General features: G+C 59.5%; 1 protein-coding gene across 1 annotated transcript in view; it reads left to right on the forward strand.

Annotated features, from left to right (window-relative positions):
- The first annotated feature begins 676 nt into the window (after positions 1-676).
- The window catches only part of TSPOAP1 (TSPO associated protein 1), a 32,056-nt gene continuing 13,787 nt past the window's right edge, over positions 677-18,945 (forward strand). Inside the window, exons 1-18 of the mRNA XM_038758828.1 lie at positions 677-1,939; positions 2,876-2,983; positions 3,475-3,603; positions 4,586-4,762; positions 5,850-6,050; positions 8,646-8,744; positions 9,522-9,605; positions 10,506-10,595; positions 11,170-11,292; positions 11,814-11,918; positions 12,206-12,256; positions 13,308-13,328; positions 13,901-14,084; positions 14,390-14,580; positions 16,586-16,695; positions 17,083-17,192; positions 17,645-18,481; positions 18,708-18,859. Of these exons, the coding sequence (XP_038614756.1) occupies positions 1,607-1,939; positions 2,876-2,983; positions 3,475-3,603; positions 4,586-4,762; positions 5,850-6,050; positions 8,646-8,744; positions 9,522-9,605; positions 10,506-10,595; positions 11,170-11,292; positions 11,814-11,918; positions 12,206-12,256; positions 13,308-13,328; positions 13,901-14,084; positions 14,390-14,580; positions 16,586-16,695; positions 17,083-17,192; positions 17,645-18,481; positions 18,708-18,859 (3,105 nt within the window). The 5' untranslated portion in view covers positions 677-1,606. The remainder of the gene's footprint in view (positions 1,940-2,875; positions 2,984-3,474; positions 3,604-4,585; positions 4,763-5,849; positions 6,051-8,645; positions 8,745-9,521; positions 9,606-10,505; positions 10,596-11,169; positions 11,293-11,813; positions 11,919-12,205; positions 12,257-13,307; positions 13,329-13,900; positions 14,085-14,389; positions 14,581-16,585; positions 16,696-17,082; positions 17,193-17,644; positions 18,482-18,707; positions 18,860-18,945) is intronic.

An 18,945-nucleotide genomic window follows, 5' to 3' on the forward strand; every position in this document is an offset into this window, starting at 1 on the left:
CTAGAATGAGGGGCTGAAAGAAGTCACCTGGAAACCTTTAACATCAACCAGAGATAAGGAAAGGACATTGTCCCTGCAGGAAGAAGAACTGGAATGACTTCAGTGGCCTTTTTAATCTGGAGAATTTATGATCATTTCTTTCTCTCTCCCTCTCCACCCCCACCCCCCCACCTATCCCTAGCTTTCCCTTTCTCTTTCCTTCTCAAGCTTTTGGTCTCTGCTTCTCTGTCTCGGTCAATTTTTCTGCCCTGGTGGGTCTCTGTCTGTCTGCCTCCATAACCTTCTCCATTTATCTGTTTGTCATTTCTATTTCTGAATGACTCAAATCTTCCATGGCCCCCCAGCTCTTCTTCCGGTTCTGTCCAGGGCCTGCTTGCTGAGGGACAGAGGTCCAGCCGGGGCGAGGAGCGGGGGAGCCCAAGGAAGCTGAGGGGAGCAAGGAAAGGCCTGGAAACCCCAGGAGAAGCTGGCTGTCCCGTCCCCCTTCCTCCACCCTCCAGCTCCATCGCCCTCTTGCCCACCGTTCCAGCACCGTCACCATAGAAACCAGCAGCTTCCTTCTCATTGGCTGGAGGAAGGCCCAGCTCTCTACCAAGGCGGCGGAGGGGGTGGCAGCGGCGGAGGAGAAGGAGGAGACGAAGGAGGTGCAGGTTCCCTGGTGCTTTACCACAGGGATCCAGATTTGGGGGTGCAGGGGACGACAGCCCCAGCTTGCGGTTGTCCCCTGGGCTACTCCGACCTGAGCTCCCCGGCCCAGGGGCAGAGGACTAGAAGGAAATGGTTCAGCAGGCCAGGCCTCCCTAGGACTGAGCCGAAGCCACCCAGCTGAGCCACGGACCGGACCCGCCGGCAGCCAAAGGAGAGGAGCACAGACGGCCGGGGACCCCGGGCCCTACGCTCGGACACACACACACACACCCAGCACACAGATATACAGACATACAAACATACAGACACCCACCCACGCACCCCCCACCCCCCCCACACAAAAAAAGACTCACAACTGGACCCTCATACACACTGGCATCTGCCCACTGACATCCACAGGAATTCATTCTCACTCTCCCCCGCACCCCTCCACACACACAAACACATAGCCCGACACCCACTGACACAAGCATACCTAATACATACAGGCAGACGGACGCAGAACCACACAGCAGTACACAGACCTACAGAAGCACACACATACACACATCAGGACACAGAAACCCACAGACAGAGGGAGAGCCTCACGAACATACGGTCACACGCAAAAGGCACACCGCTGGATACACACCCTGGCATCTGCACACTCCTTCTCTCACACTGCCTAAAACACTCGGCCCCCGCACCCCCGACACACAGACACAGACACACACACTGCTCGGACTCCGCACGGCCCATTCTCTGCCGTGGCTGCCCCTGTAGCTCCAAGGCAGGGGAAGCTCGGACGACCTTGGTAGGACCTGGAGTTGCTGGGAGGCGGGGACACCGGGCTGGACTGGCATGACCCTGGTCTCCCTCCCTCCCAGCTGAGGGATGCCTGTGGGACCCGGCTTCTGGAACCCGGATCTTCCCTCGGCCGCTGACATCCTGCTCGGTGCCCCCCGGAAAGGGGGGGACCATGGAACCGTCGATGGGGGGGCCACTCCCGGCGCGGCAGCCCTGGGCCCTGGAGCGGATGGCCTCTGGAGCTCCTGGGGGGCCCTGGTCAGCGGAACCTGGGGACCCTGTTCCGATCTCCCTTCCTCTGGCCGGTGGTGCGGCCCCCGGAGTGGAAAAGGATGATGAGGGGGTCCTGGTGCCCGAGCCTGCAGGCAACATGGTCTGCCGGCTGCCCAGGGGCTCGGTGGGGACAATGGAGCCTGGGGAGAGCCTTCCCTCCAGCCCTGGGCAGACACTGGGGTCCCCCAGGGCCCAGAAGCCACAGCACACGGAGCAGGAGGGCAACTCTAAGGTAAGGCGGCTGTGGGCCGGACATGGGGAATGGAAGGGACAGGCAGGACTGGGCCAGAGAAGCAGGGTTAGGGGCTTTGGGGCTGTGGAATGAGGGGCCGGAGGAGCAGGGTGAGAGGCTCTGAGGTTGTGGTGTGAGGGACAAGAGGAGCGAAATGAGGGGCAGAGGAGTGGAGTGAGGTGCCAGTGGAGTGGGGTGAAGGGACAGAGGAGTGGGGCAACAGAGCTTTTAGGTTGAAGGGCAGGATGCTCCTGAAAGATGCCACCGAAGCCCCAGAAACATAGCTCAGTCAGACAAGGAAATGTGGAGACTACAGCTGTCTGCTTGTCTGTCTGCTGATTTCTCTGCCTGCCGGTATGCTGATTTGTTCTCTGTCTCTGCCTGCCTCTGTCTCTGCCTGCCAGTCTGCTGATTTGTTCTCTGTCTGTGCCTGGCCTCTCTCTCTCCCTGTGCGGAGCTTTATTGCTTTGTATGCCTGTCTGCTCCTGCCTCCCTTTCTACCCATTCCTCTCCTTGACAGCCCATCCCTTACCATGCTTTGCCCCTCTCTGCCTGCCCCTCCTACTACGGCATGATTCCCCATGCATCAATCATTATGGGGAGGGGGAAGGGGAAGGGAGAAAGAGGGGTCCCCTTGGGGAGATGTCAGGTACCAGACAGGGGGTTTTGAGGAGTCTAATTTTCCTGGAGGTGACTCCCCTGCCCTATTTCTGCCTCATTCCCACCCAGGGAGAGCCAGACTTGGGTCATGTCCCCACTGGATGCACGCTGGGAGAAAAGACTCCAGACTCCTTTCCTACCCTGCATAGATGGGGAGCTCTCTGGGAACTGGGACTCTGGGTGTGGGAGGGGGGCTGGTCTCTGGCTGCCCCGAGGAAGGGGGTCTGCATTGGGGGTCTCTCAGGGCTCTGTGCTCCTCCTCCTCCTCCGGCCCAGGCCGGGCTGGATGCAGACTTTGCCGGGAGGCAGAAGCTGGAACTGCTACAGGTGCTGGGGGAACTGGAGCGTCGCTATGCTGCCCTCAAAGAGGAGAACCAGCGGCTGGTGAGGGGCTGCGAGCGCAGGGAGGGTGGGCTGGGGGAGGCAGGATGAGAGGACAGCCGGGACCCTTGGCCGAGCCGTGACTCGCCAGAACCGGGAGCCATAGGGGAGGGTGGCAGCAGGGCTCTCAGAGGGGCAGGGCCAAGTCGGAGTCAAGGCAGGCTCTTTCCTGGTGGCCTCTCCCACTGCTTCCCAGCACCTCTCTTCTCTGGGGGGAGGCCCAGAGAGGCAGGATGCCAGTTCCCCTCTCACCTCCCAGAGGCCCAGAGATGGGCAGCGACTGTCCGGCACTACATAGCATATCTGGGGCAGAGCCCGGGACCCAGTTGTCCCAGTTCCCGGCTTTGTCCCAGAGCTCTGGACACTAGAGGCCTCAATGACTGGGCAGTGAGGTGGCCGTGGGGGCTGAGGGATGGGAGGGAAGGGGGTGGCGGGGGGAGGAGGCTGGGCTGGGCGGCTGTCATCAGTCCTTACTGGCTGCCGCCTCCTCTCAGCGTAATAGCAGTTTCCCGGAGACGGAGGAGAAGGTGAGGCAGCTCAAACGGAAGAACGCAGAGCTGGCGGTCATTGCCAAGCGGCTGGAGGAGAGAGCCCGCAAGCTACAGGAGGCCAATCTGCGTGTGGTGAGGGCCTGGACACTAGGGAGGGTGGGACTGGGGAGGCCGAGGGAAAGGTCAGGGCCTGTGAGATGAAAGAGCCCTGGCACGAGGCGAGCAGGAACCAGAGGCTAGGCGGGGCAGGGGTGCAGGGGAATAGGAGTTTGAGGTCACCTCAGCTGGGCTGGGGTTCTGAAGGGTGAAGTGTGTGGCCCTCGAGGGGCCGGGAGAGAGGCGGAGGCATGCCCACAGCGGCTCAGACCCCTATTATCTGCCAGCTGTATCCCCCCGCGCTTAGAACAGTGCTTTGCCCAAAGTAAGCACTTAACAAATACCATCATTGTTATTATTATTATTAATAAGCAGAAGGTGACCAGCGTGCATGACCAGAGGCGTGAGTCTTCCAGGCTTGGCTGGCATCAGGGACTTGCCTTGGGGGAAGGACAGATTGGGGTAGACCCTACCCTCCCAGTCCCAACCCTCTGGAGACCCCAGACTGTATCTATCTATCAATCAATCAATAGTACTTATTGAGTGCTTACTGTGTGAAGAGCACTGTACTAAGCGCTTGGGAGAGCACAATGCAACAGAATTAGCAGACATATTCCCTGCCCGTAACTAGTTTACAGTCTAGAGGACTGTAGGATATTAAGTTCTTTGTAGGCAGGGACTGTGTCTGTTTATTGTTATATTGTATTCTCCCAAGCGCTTAGTACAGTGCTTTGTACACAATAAGCGCTCAATAAATATGATTGAATTGACTTGAACTCCCAACACTGGAATTCACCCAAGGTCTGTAGACCTCCCGAAGTTGAGAGTACCCACCTCAGCCCCATCCCCACCACTGGGTGACTCAGGCAGGGCCCTCTACCTCCCGGGGCCTCAGTTTCCCCCAATCCCAAGGCCCCTTCCTTCTCGGGGCCTCAGATCCCCCCAATCCCCAGGCCCTCTCCCCAGGTTGGTGACGTGGATCCCCGGGACCGATGGGACCTGTGCTGTGCCCGGCCAGGTCGGGGTGGCAGGGCCGGGGGCCGGGGCCAGCTTGGAGCTGTGCAGGAAGGCATTTGTGCGGCAGCGAGCCCGGGACCTCAGCGAGCAAGCGAGCGCTCTCCTGGCCAAAGACAAGCAGATCGCCGCCCTGCAGCGCCAGTGCCGCGAGCTGCAGGCCAGACTGGCAGCGGGCAAGGTGAGCCCCACGGCGGGGGCAGGGGCACCAGGGGCACGCTCTCCTACTCGCCTGGGAGAACCGGCCAGGGCGCTTTTCTCCTCCATCCCAGAACTGGGACACTGGCAGGAGAGGGAGCTAATGTGATGCAAAGGAGATGGAAGTGGGAAGTAGCGTGGCTTAGTGGCAAGACCACAGGACTAGGAGTTGGAGGACCTGGGTTCTAATTCCGGTTCTGCCGCTCGCCTACAGGTGTGACCTGAGGCAAGTCGCTTCACTTCTCTGGGCCTCAGCGTCCCCATCTGTAAAATGGGGATTCAATACCTGCTCTCCCTCCCCATTAGTCTGGGAGGCCTGCGGGAGCCAGGCATGATGTCTGATCTGATTAGCCTGTATTTACCCCCAGCATTTAGCACAATCCTCAGTACAGAATAAGCACTTAATTAAATAAGAGAGGGTGGGCTCCTCCAGCAGCAGGACTAAGGTGGCCCTACTTCCTAGGGTGTTTGTGTGGGAGGGGGCGGGGGCGTACAGGAGCCCAAGAGGAAATCTCTGGCCTGTGAAGAGAAATAGCAAGACTTAGTGGAAAGAGCATGAGCCTAGAAGTCAAAGGACCTGGGTTCTAATCCCCGTTCCACCACTTACTGCTGTGTGATCTTGGGCAAGTCACTTCACTTCTCTGTGCCTCAGTTCCCTCATCTGCAAAATGGGGATTCGATATCTGTTCTCTCTCCTACTTAGACTGTGAACCCCATGTGAGGCCTGATTATCCTTTATCTACCCCATTGCTTAGTACAGTGCTTGGCACATAGTAAGCGCTTAGCTAACCAATACCACAATTACTCTTATTATCATTATTACTGGGGCCCCTGGGTCCTTTTCCCTGGGAGCTGCCAGGCTTCTCATTAACATCCAAGGTCCCCAGACCTCCACGGAGATGGCCTGTGTGTGGTTTGAGCGGTCTGGGGCCTTTTAGGTCAGAATGGGAGGAGGCTAGTCCAGAAGCTTGGTCTGTGGATGGGAAGGAGGCTAGGCCAGCCTCCGAAGTGCCGTCCCTCTGGCCTCTTCCCGGTCCCGGGGTCCTGACGGTGCCTGTTTGACCGGGCAGGACGGCTCCCAGTGGCAGAACCTGAGGGCCTCTGACCAGCGTCTGCGGGAGGCCCAGAAGGAGGTGCTGAGGCTCCAGAGACAGATCGCCCTGAGGAACCTGAAGGAGCCCCAAGCGCTCCGGCCCAACCTCTCGAGCTCTGCTGGGCCCCACGAGCTCCTTCCCGGGGTCCCCGCCCAGGCTCCAGGAGCCACTGATGAGGTGCGAGTGATGGTTGGGTAGGGGCTGCCCAGCTCCAACCCAGAGGCCCCTATCCCCGGGCTGGGGGGTCAGAGAGGCAGTGGGTGGAGGCCAGAGCGACTTGGGGGCATAGGCACCCTGCTCCCAGCCCTTGCTGTTTCTCTACAACTCCTCTTCGCTGTCTTCCCCTGCCCTCCATCATCCCCTCTTACATCCTCCCTTCCTCATCCCTCCATCCTCCCCTCCTTCTCCTTTTCCCCCTGGATCTGGGGTCCAGTTTCAGAGGGTTTTGGTCCCCTCTGTCTGCTGGCACCCCTGGGTGGCTCCTCCCCTCTGTCTCTCCAGCTCCCCCAGCCCCCTGCACTCACACCTGGTTACCTGTGACGGAATGGGTTGGCGTGGTTCGGCTTTTCCCTTCCTCAGCGCGGAGCGGCCTGGGATCTTGGCTCACCCCTCTGCCGGGAGCTGGGGGATTCCAGAAGCCATAGGGATGCCCCCACCAGCCCTTCACTAGCTCTGTCCTAGTGGCCTTAGCTGCGACTCTCCCGCCCGCACCCTCCGGCTCCCTGACGAATGGTTTAGTCCGGTAAATCCTCCCGTTGCCGGGGTAGTCACCGTGAGGGCTCAACTGGGCCCAACACCGTTTCTGGCCCCACTCAGCCCAGCCCAGGTCTGCCCCAACAGCCCCCTCCTCTTCTGAACTCCAGGTAGGAGCAGGGCTTCTCTCACCCTGGGATAAGCGCTGCCCACCGTCCCCCGGGGCTGCGAGTGGGATGGGCTGGCGACCCCCAGCCCGAGGCCTGGGAAGCTGGCCAGACCTGACAGATATGCTGGAGTTGCAAGGGACGTGGCTAGAACCGGGGACCGATTAGAACCGAGCCCCCTGGGCCAGGGTGGGAGCTGAGGACTGAGACCACGGCCTTTCTGGCCAGGGTGAGAGCTGGGCAAGGGGAATAGGGACAGGAGCTCCACGTAGGAGCAGGACTTGATGAGAGAGGTCCAGAGGAGACTGAGTCTGGGCTGATTTCCAATATCCTCTCCCACAAATTCTCAGCCACCTCCCACTGCCCTCCCCTCCCCCTTCAATAAATAGGCCACCTCTGCCCTCCCCCATAATGAGAGAGAAATGGAGCGTCAGAAACCCGGGCCGGCTCTGTCCAGCTCTGCCCACTGAACTGCAGGGGTGGGGGAACCTGGCTTCGGGACCCTCAGGCAGGGCAGCAGGAGCACTGCGCTGCTCTTTGGGGAGCTCACCCAAGCCCAAAGTAAGAGGGACAAGGGAAATATCTGCCCCTTACCCCAGACTGTCCCCTCCTCTCCTGCCTAACCCTGCCCCCGAGAGCCCGGTTTGGAGAGGCTTTTGGGGGAGGGGGCCAGGCTGAGGAGGAGCAAGAGAAGAGTTAGGGGCCTTTGCTTGGTCTTCCTGGAACCCACAGCTGGTCTAACTAGTCAGGCCTCCCACCTCAACCCCATTCTCTTCTCACTTACCTTTCTACCCCTCCAACTCCCCTCCTACCCCCACCTATCCCCGGCTCTGCTCTGGACAGTTCCCGAAACCTGCAAGAGGTCAGATGTACTAGTGACTCTCTAGAGCTATTGAAGGGTATCCAGGGCAAGGAGTGACTTATTTAGTGCAGGGTTGTGCAGGAGGGAGGGAAAAACAGGACAGGGCAGCTGTGGAGGGAGCTAAAAAGGGAACACCGTGGCCTGGATAGTGAGAATTGAGAATGCAGGATCTGCAAAACTTTAGAGCCTCCAGAGTCAGGGAGGTGGTCTCCCTGGGGCTGGTGAGGAATGCCAGGGCTCCACCCAAGCCCCCTCTGCACAGGGAGACAAGAAACCCAGACCCGTCCTGGGTGTCCCAGCTCCACAGCCACCCCACCTTCAGTGAGGGGAGGCCCTTTTCTCTCGTGTTCTCCCCTGCTCTCTGTTGTTCTCCTGAGCCCTTCCTTGCTCTCCCCTGCTCTCCCCAGCCCCGTAACCTGTTTTCCCAGGCAGCTCCCACCTGGGAGGGTAGGAGGAAGCAGTGGAGTGTGGGGCTGGAATCATTCTGGGTTCTTTCCACACCATGAGGACTGCATGGACCAGAAATCTGGGGCCCGGCCCATTCCCTTCTCAGTTGGCATCCCCCTTAGCCTGACCCATCCCAACCCATCCCGTTGGCCCCAGCTTGAATCTGCCTGGTGTGGTGCTGGTCCTCGGCTAGTCCCTCTGTGGTCCACGTGAGCAGTTGCCCCCAGAGGGGACAACTGTTGGATTGTGACTCCTTTGGTCTGAACCCCGAAAGTTGGGGGAGAAAGGGAGACTGCAGAGGTTAGGAGGGACTATCTGAGACCACCTGAGTCCAACTGAGCTGGGCTCAGTGTTGGCCCTTTCCTCCTCTGGTCTCACAGGCCTGAGGCCTGCAGAACCCTGCAGATAGGCCCAGCCCAAGCCCAGTCTAACGACCTATGTCCTCTAGGCCTCGGTATTAGCCCAAACTCGGAGCAGGCCTGGAACTGCCCCTCTCTGGCCATGAGTTGCTCCGTCTGCCTTGCCAGAGGAGTGAGGTAGAGGAGGCTTCCATGACTATTCTTGCCCTGGCCGCCCCCAGGACAGGTTCCTCCCTATTTCCAGGTGGTCTCCCTGCTGGGCTCTGAGCTCAAGGGCAATGTGGACTTTTCTGTGGAGGCCGCAGTAAATGAGTCAGAAAGACATTGGCACGTCCAGCGGTTGGTGAGTCCTTGGGGTCCCTGGGTGGGGGTAGGGCTGGGCAGGCCCAAGGGAGCTGGAGTTCTGCTCTCATCTCTTGCCCCACCTCCTGTGGATTGCTCTCTGGTTCGGGCCCTGGGGATCCACCATTGTTCCCAGCAGCAGCCACAGCAGGAGTGGGTGCCCAGAATTTGGGAATCCTGTCGGTGAGATGGGGCTCCTTCTAAAGGCCTGGCAAGGGCTTTCAGTGCCCAAACTCACAGGCAGGTCCTGGCTCTGGAGAAGGAATCCCACAGTCCCGCTCTAGAGAGAGCAGGTTCTGGCTCTAGAGTGAGAATCCTGTGACCCCAGTTGTACAGAGGGCAGATCCTGGCTCTAGGGAGGGTATCCCACCCCAGCACCTCATCAGTCACTGTGTAACCTCGTCCCCATCACCACTCTTCTCTAGACTTCTGGTAACCTTCTTTCCTCTTTCCCTTCCTTTCTCCCTACTCCTTCCCCCCCTCCCCGCCCCTCCAAAATAATCCTGGGCATGCAGACCCTGCCCCCAGACTTTACCTCCTTGCTAGCCTGAGGTGGAAACTTAAGGCAGAGAGGGATAGGGAATTGGTGCAGGAGAGTGGGAACGGCTAGGCCATGGTGCATACCTAATCAGACCAGGCATCCAGGGGCTGTTGGCGGGTGCCAGGGACCTGGGAAATAGTCTGATCAGCCCCCCAGTCCCTGCTCCAACTGCCCTGAGCCTTTCCCCACCACGAACCATCCCCCGCCCTGAGCCTTCTCCCGCCCTGTCTTGGGTAGGAGTCTGAACTTGGCAAGAAGCGGAAGAAATGTGAGACGCTTGAGCATGAAGTGAGGAAGAAGCAGAAGCGATGTGAGGAATTGGTGAGCGGGACTTGCTGGTTGGGCTGAGGGCGGGGCTCTCCCTAGGGGCAGGGGATAGGACTGGGGAACGGTTCCCCTCCACCATGCAAGAAGGAGGAGGAGGGTGAGGGGGAGGAGTTTGAGGAGGAGGTGGACTAAGAAGAGGAGAAGGAGGAGGGGGAGGAGGAAGGGAAGGAGGAAGAGGATTGAAAACTGGTGAAGCAGAGCCAATGAATGATATGGGCCCAGAACCATGCTTAGAGACCTAAATCATAGACTTAAGATTGAGAAAGGATCCTGAGAAGTCATCTAGCTCATTCCCCTGTCTCCATGCCAGACCCTCCCCGCCACCCCTCTGCCATGCCCTGCCCAGTCTGCAAATAAAACTCTCACTTGCATTTAAAATCCACTGGGGAAGAACACCCCATAGCCTATCTTTCTTCCCCTATCCAAGTGCCTCTCGCTGCCAGGAAGTCCCTCCTGGAGTTTAACCAGAGTCTTCCCTGCTGCTGCAGCTGGGCAAACTTCTTTATCTTCAGCGGGGATGATATAATTCTAGATTGATGGATTTGATTGATCGATCAAGGGGGCCTAGGACCAACGCAGGAGGGAAATAAAGAATAGAAAAGCGAGGGATAGCCCTGGCTCTAGCGGGATTGGCCTGCTGGAGGACGGTGGGGAAGGGGCTGCCCACGGAGAAGAGGCAGGAGAAAGAAGGGCCCTGGGAAGTGGGGCAGAGAAGAAAAGGCCCCTGAGAGAGCAGGGAGGTGGAGCAGACTCGGGGGGCAGTTCGGCTCCCTAGTTCCTCCAAAAAGTGGAGCTTGTCACTCGCTTTCCTCCCCTCCTTAAAGGTGGAGCTGTCAGGATGTCTCCCCTCCAGCTCCCCCCACCCCAGCTCACCGGGGCTCCCTTGTCGCCTAGGAACTGCGACTGAGGGAGGCTCAGAGCGAGAATGCCCGGCTGGTGGAGGAGAACTCTCGGCTCAGCGGGAGGGTCATGTGGACGGACAAGGTACTCAGCCGGACCCCTCGCTCCCCAACTCCCAACCTTTGGCCTAGACCAGCTCGCCGAGGGCTAGAGAGATGAGGGGAAGAGAATGATCGAAGGGAGGGATGTTGAGGAGCCCCTGGCTGCACCCCCACCCCCATGCACCTTGGTTTAAAAATGGTATTTGTTAAGTGCTTTCTGTGTGCCTGTTCTAAACACTGGGGTAGAGACAAGATAATCACCTTGGACACGGTCCAGTGTGAAACTCACAGTTTGAGTCAGAGGGAGGACAATTTAATCCCCATTTTCCAGATGAGGTAACTGAGGCTCTTGCCCAAGATCACACAGCAGACAAGTGGCCCTGAGGGTCTCAGTTCTGGGTAGTAAGACATGGGCCTGGTGGCCTGGAGGTCTGAGGGGGCCATGAAGGACCTGGAAGACCGGGGTACTGGCGGGGGCGAGGAGGGTAAGGAGGGCCTGAAGGAACAAGAGTCCGGATTTCATTCTGATTCTGGAATTTAGGGGTGGGTCGGCTTGGTTGGTCTGTGGCTTTGAGACGTGGGGTACCGGGCCTCCCCTCCGCTCCCCACATCTCTAGGGAGAAACAGAGAATGTGGCGCTCAAGGAACGGCTTCTGGGGGTAACGGAGGAGCGGGACACGGCCCTGAAGAGGAGCCGGGGACTTCAGAGCAAACTGGAGAACCTTGAGCAGGTGCTGCAGGTGAGCAGGGTTGGGGCTGCAGGGGAACAAATACCACGAGGTAGTCGGGGAATGGGAGGAGACCAGGCCTGGGCCTCAGGTTGGAGGGGGGGCAGGAGGGGATCAAGCCTGGCATCAGGTTGAGGGAGGCAGGAAGGGATCAGCATGAAGCTGGGGTGGGGGGACTGGGAGGGGATCAGATGTGGGCATCAGGTTAGGGGGGACCAGGAGGGGACCAGACCTGGGCATCAGGTTGGTGAGGGAGGGAGAGAATCAGGCCTGGACATCGGGTTGGGGTGGGTGGGAGGGAACCGGGCCTGGGCATCAGATTGGTGGGTGGTCACCAGGAGGGGACCAGCCCTGGGCATCCAGTTCGGGAGGGTGGGAGGAGACCAGGCCTGGGCTTCAGGTTATAGGCGGGGAAGGAGGGACTGAGGCCCGGGCATCAGGTTGTGGTGGTTGGGTGCGCAGGAGGGGTTCAGGGCCGGGCATGAGGTTGGAGGTCAGGGGGCGCGGAAGTGAGCGTCGGCTCTCGGTCCCAGCACATGCGAGAGGCGGTGGGGCGGCGGCAGCAGCTGGAGCTGGACCATGAGCAAGCCCGGCTCGGCCTGCAGGAGAAGCAGGAGGAGGTCCGCAGGCTGCAGCAGGTGGGCGCAGGGGGCACGGAAGGGGAGGAGGAGGAGAAGGGGAGAGACATGGGAAGGGTCCCGGGGGGAGCTGGGCGGAGGCTGCTTTTGGGGGGGGCGCGGAGGAGGGGGTGTGCCCAGGATCCACGTGCCCAGGACTGGCTCTGTCCCCGGGGGGCGGGCGGGCGGGTCTCCCGGGGGGGGCTGGTCCAGCGTCACCATAATAATAATAATGATGATGGCATTTATTAAGTGCTTACTATGTGCAAAGCACTGTTCTAAGCAACATCTCTCTGTGCACGGGACAGGCCCAGGTGGAGGCGAGGAAGGAGCACGAGGGGGCCGTGCAGATGTTGGAGGTGCGAGGGGCTGGGGGGCTCAGGGCGCTGGAGCAGGGGTGTGTGTGTGGAGGGGGAGTGGTCTAGGGGTGGGAGTTGGCACCCAGAGCCTCGACCACTCTGACCATTTGCTGCAATCCACAGGAGGATGGGGACCACAGGTTGGGGGGACCCAGTCCCTGTCCTGCATCAAGCAATCAATTAATCAATCGTATTTATCAAGCACTTACGCTTTGCACAGTGCTTGGGAGAGTACAATACATGGCACATAGTAAACGCTTAACTAATACCACTATTATTATTACAATAGCCTGTTGTTGGGTAGGAACTGTCTCTATATGTTGCCAACCTGTACTTCCCAAGCACTTAGTATAGTGCTCTGCACACAGTAAGTGCCCAATAAATATGATTGAATGAATGAATGTAACACGCATTCCCTGCCGACGTGGAGTTCACAGTGTAGAGAGGGAGATGGACATTAATATAAATATATAAATTACGGATATGTACATAAGTGCTGTGGGGCTGAATTGGGGGGTGAATAAAGGGAGAAAATCTGGGCAACGCAGAAGGGAGTGGGAAGAGGGAAAATAAGGCCTCTTGGAGATGTACCTTCAATAAGGCTTCGAAGGTGTGGAGGGTAATCGTTTGTCAGATATCATTAAATCGTGTTTATTATGAAGAGGAAGGACATTCCAAGACAGAGTGAGATCTTGAGATTGGGAACTCCACGCTGGTTTGGGAAGGGCAGGGGGAGGGAGAGGGCAGGGGGAAGTTCTCTGATTGAATGATTAATTGATGCCTTTAATTGCTTGATTGAGCCTGGGATGAGGGTCAGGTTAATCCCACCTCTCCCTCCGCTTTTATCTAGGCCCAGCTGCTCTTGTCCCACCTCAGTAATGGGCTCTCCTTCTCTTCCCAGGAGCCTCGCCTGGGGCCCAGAGGGTTAGGCATCTTGGCTGGATGAGGGGGTCCCTGTTCCCCACCCCCGGCCCCGACTTGGGTTAATTGCCCTCATGCAGCAGCTGCTTTTAATCTCCCTCCTTTCCTCTCTTTCCCGCTGCCCTTCCAGTCGGCACTGGATTGCATGCAGGTAGAGTTCTTTCAGTATCTCTTCCCTTTCTCCCTCACCCCGCTCCTGTACCCCTGATTCCCTGGGCTGACTGGGGCTTTGGGAGGTGAGCCATCGCTATCGGCCCCATCTGCTGCCCCCGCCCCCCCCCCCCATCTCCTCTCAAACATCTCCAGAGGGAATGGGTTTCACCGCTTCAGCCCTTGCCTAGACATCCAAGAAGTTCTCATTCATTCAATCGTATTTATTGAGCGCTTACTGTGTGCAGAGCACTGTACTAAGCGCTTGGGAAGTCCAAATTGGCAACATATAGAAACGATCCCTACCCAACAATGGGCTCATAGTCTAAAAAGTCCCTTGTGCTGCCATGTAGCTCAGGGGAGAGGGACTATGGTCCTCCCTCTCCCCCAGGCTGATGTCAGAGGTGAGCTGAAGGGAGCTTTCCAGAGGTGACTGAAGGACATGGGTTTCTATTGCTCTGGGCTTCTGGAGAGCTTGGGGGTGAGCGCTGAGCATCCCCTCCCCCTGGCCCAGGAGGGGGCAAGGGTGGTTGGGCTCATGGGAGGCTGTCTCACTCCCCCTCTCCCACCCAGTCTCGGGTTCGGGAGCTGGAGGAGCAGTGCCGCAGCCAGTCGGAGCGCTTCGGCCTCCTGTCGCGGGAGCTGCGGGCCCTGCGGCTGCTCACGGGCAGCGGAGTCCTGGCCGGGCCCACCGCCGACCTCTTTCCCGCACCCTGCTGCTCCACTCCCCGCCCGCATGGAGACCCCCGGGGCACAGGTGACCACGGGGGACTGCGTGGGGAGGGGAGGGCCAGGGCTGGAACCTACCAGCCCTTACTCTGGTAAGGGTTTGGTGCATGCTTCCGTGCGCATGCATGCGTGTTTGTGTGTTGGGAGGGTACTGGGAATGGGGCCAGACAAGCCCCCCTAGGGGAGGGGGCGGGGGGCCCCCAGGATCTCCAGCCACTTTCGGGGAGTGGCTAGGTGGTGGGGATCAGGAGTCCCCAGTCCCCTCCCCTCCATCCCTAGCTCCCCGCTATGTTCCCAATTCACTGGTCCCAACTTCCTGCCCCGTCCCTTCAGAGGGGCACGAACCCCAACTCCCCCCCTGCCTCGGGACCAACGAGGCCGGACCCTCCATCCCACCCGCCGACCCACCCGCCGATGTCCCCGTTGGGCCTTCCCGGAAGCTAGTCAAGAAGGCCGAGTCATTGTCCAACTCTTCCCGGTCCGAGTCCCTGCTCAACAGCCCCAAGTCCTGCCCCACGTCTGAGGTCAGTGCTCCTCCAGGCCCCAGGTCAGTGCTCGTCCACTCCTCCAGGCCCCGGGTCAGGATTGTGTCTAACCCAATTTGCTTCTATCCACCCCAGTTCTTAGTACGATGCCTGGCACATAGCAAACACTCAACAAGTACCACAGTTCTTATTACTATTACGACGTCTCTTGGGTCGTTTCGCCATCGTGTACCATGCTCGCCCAATCCCAGAGCGCATCTCTGGGGAGACCCCCTTCCTCACCCCCCACAACTTGCTCAAGAACTGTGGTTAAGTCCCCATCCCAAGTTCCCAGGAGTTCGGGCGCTGAAATGGGAAATCCCGGACATAAAGACAACTGGTACCACATCCAGACCAGGGACGGGGGACACCGTCCTCTGTAAAACTGGACGTCCCCTTTCCCAGCAGGGCAGCTGGGCTGAGGGTTGGGCCCAGATGTAAAAAGTCCCGCTTCCCCTTTGTCGCCCTTTTCTTGACCTGGGTTTTCGTCGGCAGCCTGGAGGAACCCCGGTAGAGCCGGTCAAGCCAAGACAGGCCAACCTCAGACCAAATGCATGTCGGGTTTTGACGGCAAACATTTCATTGGAAAGGGGGTCACGTGCCTTGAATTGCCAGGCGTGATATCGGGGCCCCGTTGGTCTTCCGGCACACTGGGTCCCGCCTTCTGCCTCCTTCGCTGGGCTGGGGTCGTGGCATCCTCTACCAGGGAGGGGCCCCAACCGGCCGTGCCTGTGCCGGAGAGAGGGAGTGGCGGGTAGGGTGGCATTAGCCACACTCCCTGGTAGCCAAAAGTCCCCAGGAGGCTGATCCCAGGAAAAATCGGGGGCTACCAACTCTGCAGTATGGTACTCTCCCAAACACTTAGTACAGTGCTCTACACCCAGTAAGCGCACTATAAATACCAGATGTAAATGTGTGGATTTTCCTGTCCTCTGCATGTCCTTTCCGTATTTCAGTGTGGCTCAGTGTTATGAGAAGCAGCACGTCCTAGTGGAAAGGGCACGGCCCTGGGAGTCTAATTCCTGGGTTCTAATTCCAGCTCTGACCCTTGTCTAGCGTGTGAGCCTGGGCCAGTCACTTCACTTTTCTCTGCCTCAGTTTCCTCAGCTGTAAAATGGGAACTCAGTACCTGTTCTCCCTCTTTAATAATAATAATAATAATAATAGTGATGGCATTTATTAAGCGCTTACTATGTGCAAAGCACCATTCTAAGTGCTGGGGAGGTTACACGGTGATCAGGTTGTCCCATGGGGGGCTCACAGTCTTAATCCCCATTTTACAGATGAGGGAACTGAGGCCCAGAGAAGTGAAGTGACTTGCCCAAAGTCACACAGCTGACAATTGGCAGAGCCGGGATTTGAACCCATGAGCTCTGACTCCAAAGCCCGTGCTCTTTCCACTGAGCCACGCTGCTTCTCTCTTTAGACTGTGAGCCCCATGTGGAACAGAGACTGTTTCTGACCTGATGAACTTGTATCTACCCCAGTGCTTAGAGCAGTGCTTGACACCTAGTAAGCACTCAAGTATAATGACAATAATAATGATAAAAACAAAAAACACTCAGTATCCTCGTGCCTCAGACCCCACTGGAGAGGAGGGGCTGTGAGGGGGGCATCCTGGAGCCCCTCCCCAGGTCCCATCCCCTCCTGCAGGTCCTTGGCTCTGATGTTGGGTTTTCCGGAGGCCCCCCTGCCCCATGAGAGGCAGCGTGGGCTTGGGAGTCGGAAGGACCTGGGTTCGAATCCCAGCTCCACCCCTCATCTGCTCTGAGACCCTGGGCAAGTCACTTCACTCCTCTGAGCCTCAGTTACCTCATCTGTAAAATAGGGATTAAGACTGTGAGCCCCATGTGGGACAGGGACTCTGTCCAACCTAATTTGCTTGTAACCACTCCATTGCCTAGTTTAGTGCCTGGCACGTAGTAAATTGCTTAAGAAACGCAATTATTGTTATTGTTACTACTAGCTCCCTCCCTCTGACGTAGCGTCTCATGGGGTGGGCCAGGTGGACACGGCCAGTGAGATGGAGGAACTGGAGAGCGACAGCATCTCCCTGCTCCAGGACACCAGGGGCCCTGGGGCTGCTCAGCTCCAGGTCTTCCTCGCCCGGTACAGGTACTGCCGACTCCTCCCTCGGCCCTTCCCGGGTGGGCCCAGCTCCCTAGAGAGGGCCAAGTCTCAGACTCGTCCACCACCTGCTAGGCAAACTCCACACCCTCCCCAGGCTAGGGGGCAGGGACAGTGGGGCTGGGTCCAGGCCTCTACTCCAGAGGGAGTAGACGTTGAAGTGGAGGGTTGGGGGCTTTGGGTCTTCTCTCGGATCGGCTTCTTGGGGCGCATCAGATGCTTTCAGTTGGGGAAAGTGAGAGCAGTGATGACCCAGGTCAGGGGTCCAGGCCGGGGTCTGGATTGGATACCAGCTCCTGGAGGAGAGTCGGGGGGGCAGGAGGGGCAGCAGTGAGGCTGGGGGCACAGCCCCCGTGACGCCCGGCCCCGTTCTAGTTATGACCCATTCGACGGCCCCAATGAGAACCCCGAGGCAGAGCTGCCGCTGACGGCCGGCGAGTACATCTATGTCTACGGCCGCATGGACGAAGACGGCTTCTTCGAAGGTGGTCCCCTCTCCACCCTCAGCCCCAGCCTCGGCTCCCTGCCTTCTTCCGGTTCTTGGCTGCATGGACAGTCCAGAGGCCTCTCCCACTTCCTCCCCTTTCCTGCTCCTAAAGACCAGCTCCCCTCCCCTCTCCACCCTGCTCCTCCTCCCCACTCATCCCTCCTCACCTTCCCACTCCACGCAGCTCCCCCCACCTCCAACCTGCTCTCCTCCTCTCTCCATCCTGGCCCTCTCTTCTCTCTGCCCTGCTCCCCTCCTCACTCAGCCCTGCTCCCCTCCTTGCTCCACCCTGCTCTCCTCCTCTTTCCACTCTGCTTGTCTTCTCTCTGCTTCCCTCCAGGCTCCTCCACACTCTCCTCCCCACTCGATGGGCAAGTGGGGGAGTCTGGGGTGGATGGCAGGGATGTGGGTCCGGTCAGGTGCTGAGCCCCATCTCCCCACCGGCTACAGGGGAGCTGATGGATGGCCGCCGTGGCCTGGTCCCATCCAACTTTGTGGAGCGTGTGTCGGATGACGACCTCCTGCCTGCGGGCCCGGGAGAGACAGGAGAGTCTTCGCAGAGCTCGGGGCCGCAGCTGAGCTCTCCGGCCGGTAGCAGGGCTGGCGGCAGCTGCGAGCCTCTCGAGCGGGATGATGGCAGCATCAGCCCAGCTCCTGAGGGGGACGACTCCCTGCCACCTGTGCCCCCACCTTGCCACTTAGTGGTCCTCCGACAACTGGCTCACAGCCTGGAGGTGGCCTGGGACGCCCCCCCGAGCTCCCTGCCAGGAAGCCCGGTGGCACAGGGCTACCGCCTGTACTTGGATGGGCAGCTGCTCAGGTCCCTAGAGCCAGGAGCCCCCACCAAGACCACCCTGGAGGCCCCAGGGCTCTGGGACCGGCCCCACCGCATCTCGGTGCAGAGCGTGATGGGCCAGGGCAGCCCGGACCCCCGGCCCTGCCGGGACCCCCCACGCTGCTCTGACCCTCTGTGCTGTTCCCTGCTGGTCGGGCCTGGGGCGGGCCCTGCCCCGAGGCAGTTGGGCCTCAGGCACCTGACGGCCACCTCGGCTGAGATCTCCTGGCTGCCCGGCAGCAGCAGCTACGCCCATGGTGTCTTCCTCAATGGGGAGGAGTGCCCGCCTGCCCCACCTGGCACCTACTGGGCCTCCTTCCCCAACCTGCAGCCTCACACCCCGTACCAGGCCCGCGTGGAGGCCCGGCCCCCCGACACTGGGCCCTGGGAGCTTGGCTGGGAGCGGCGGGAGCCCAGGACTGCCACTGTGCAGTTTACTACCCCTGCGGCAGGTGAGTGGCCCGGATAGCTGAGGGGGAACAGAGTGGTGGTGGGAGGTGGCTGGGGGGAGGGGTTGTGGGTGGGTGTGAGACAGGGGTGGGGATGGGGGCAATTGTACCGGGGTAAGATTTGGCCTGGAATGGCCCACTGGGCAACCGAGCCAGCCCTCATGAAAGTTCTGGGGGTTGGAGCGGGGAGGACTGGGGTGGCAGCCGACAGGCCCCTCCGTCCCCCCAGGCCCTCCGGATGCCCCCCTGGATGTCCAGGTGGAACCGGGCCCTTCTCTGGGCATCCTGGCCATCAGCTGGCTGCCCGTGACCATTGATGCTGCCGGCTCCTCCAATGGGGTGCCAGTCACCGGCTATGCCATCTATGCAGACGGGCAGAAGGTACCAGACGCCCCCCCGGGGGGGGGTCATGGGGGAAGATGGGGAAAGGACTGGCTGGGGACCCCTGTGGGCTCTGTTGGGCTCAC

This window comes from Tachyglossus aculeatus, chromosome 17, assembly GCF_015852505.1.
Source record: "Tachyglossus aculeatus isolate mTacAcu1 chromosome 17, mTacAcu1.pri, whole genome shotgun sequence".
NCBI classification, from domain to species: Eukaryota; Metazoa; Chordata; class Mammalia; order Monotremata; family Tachyglossidae; genus Tachyglossus; species Tachyglossus aculeatus.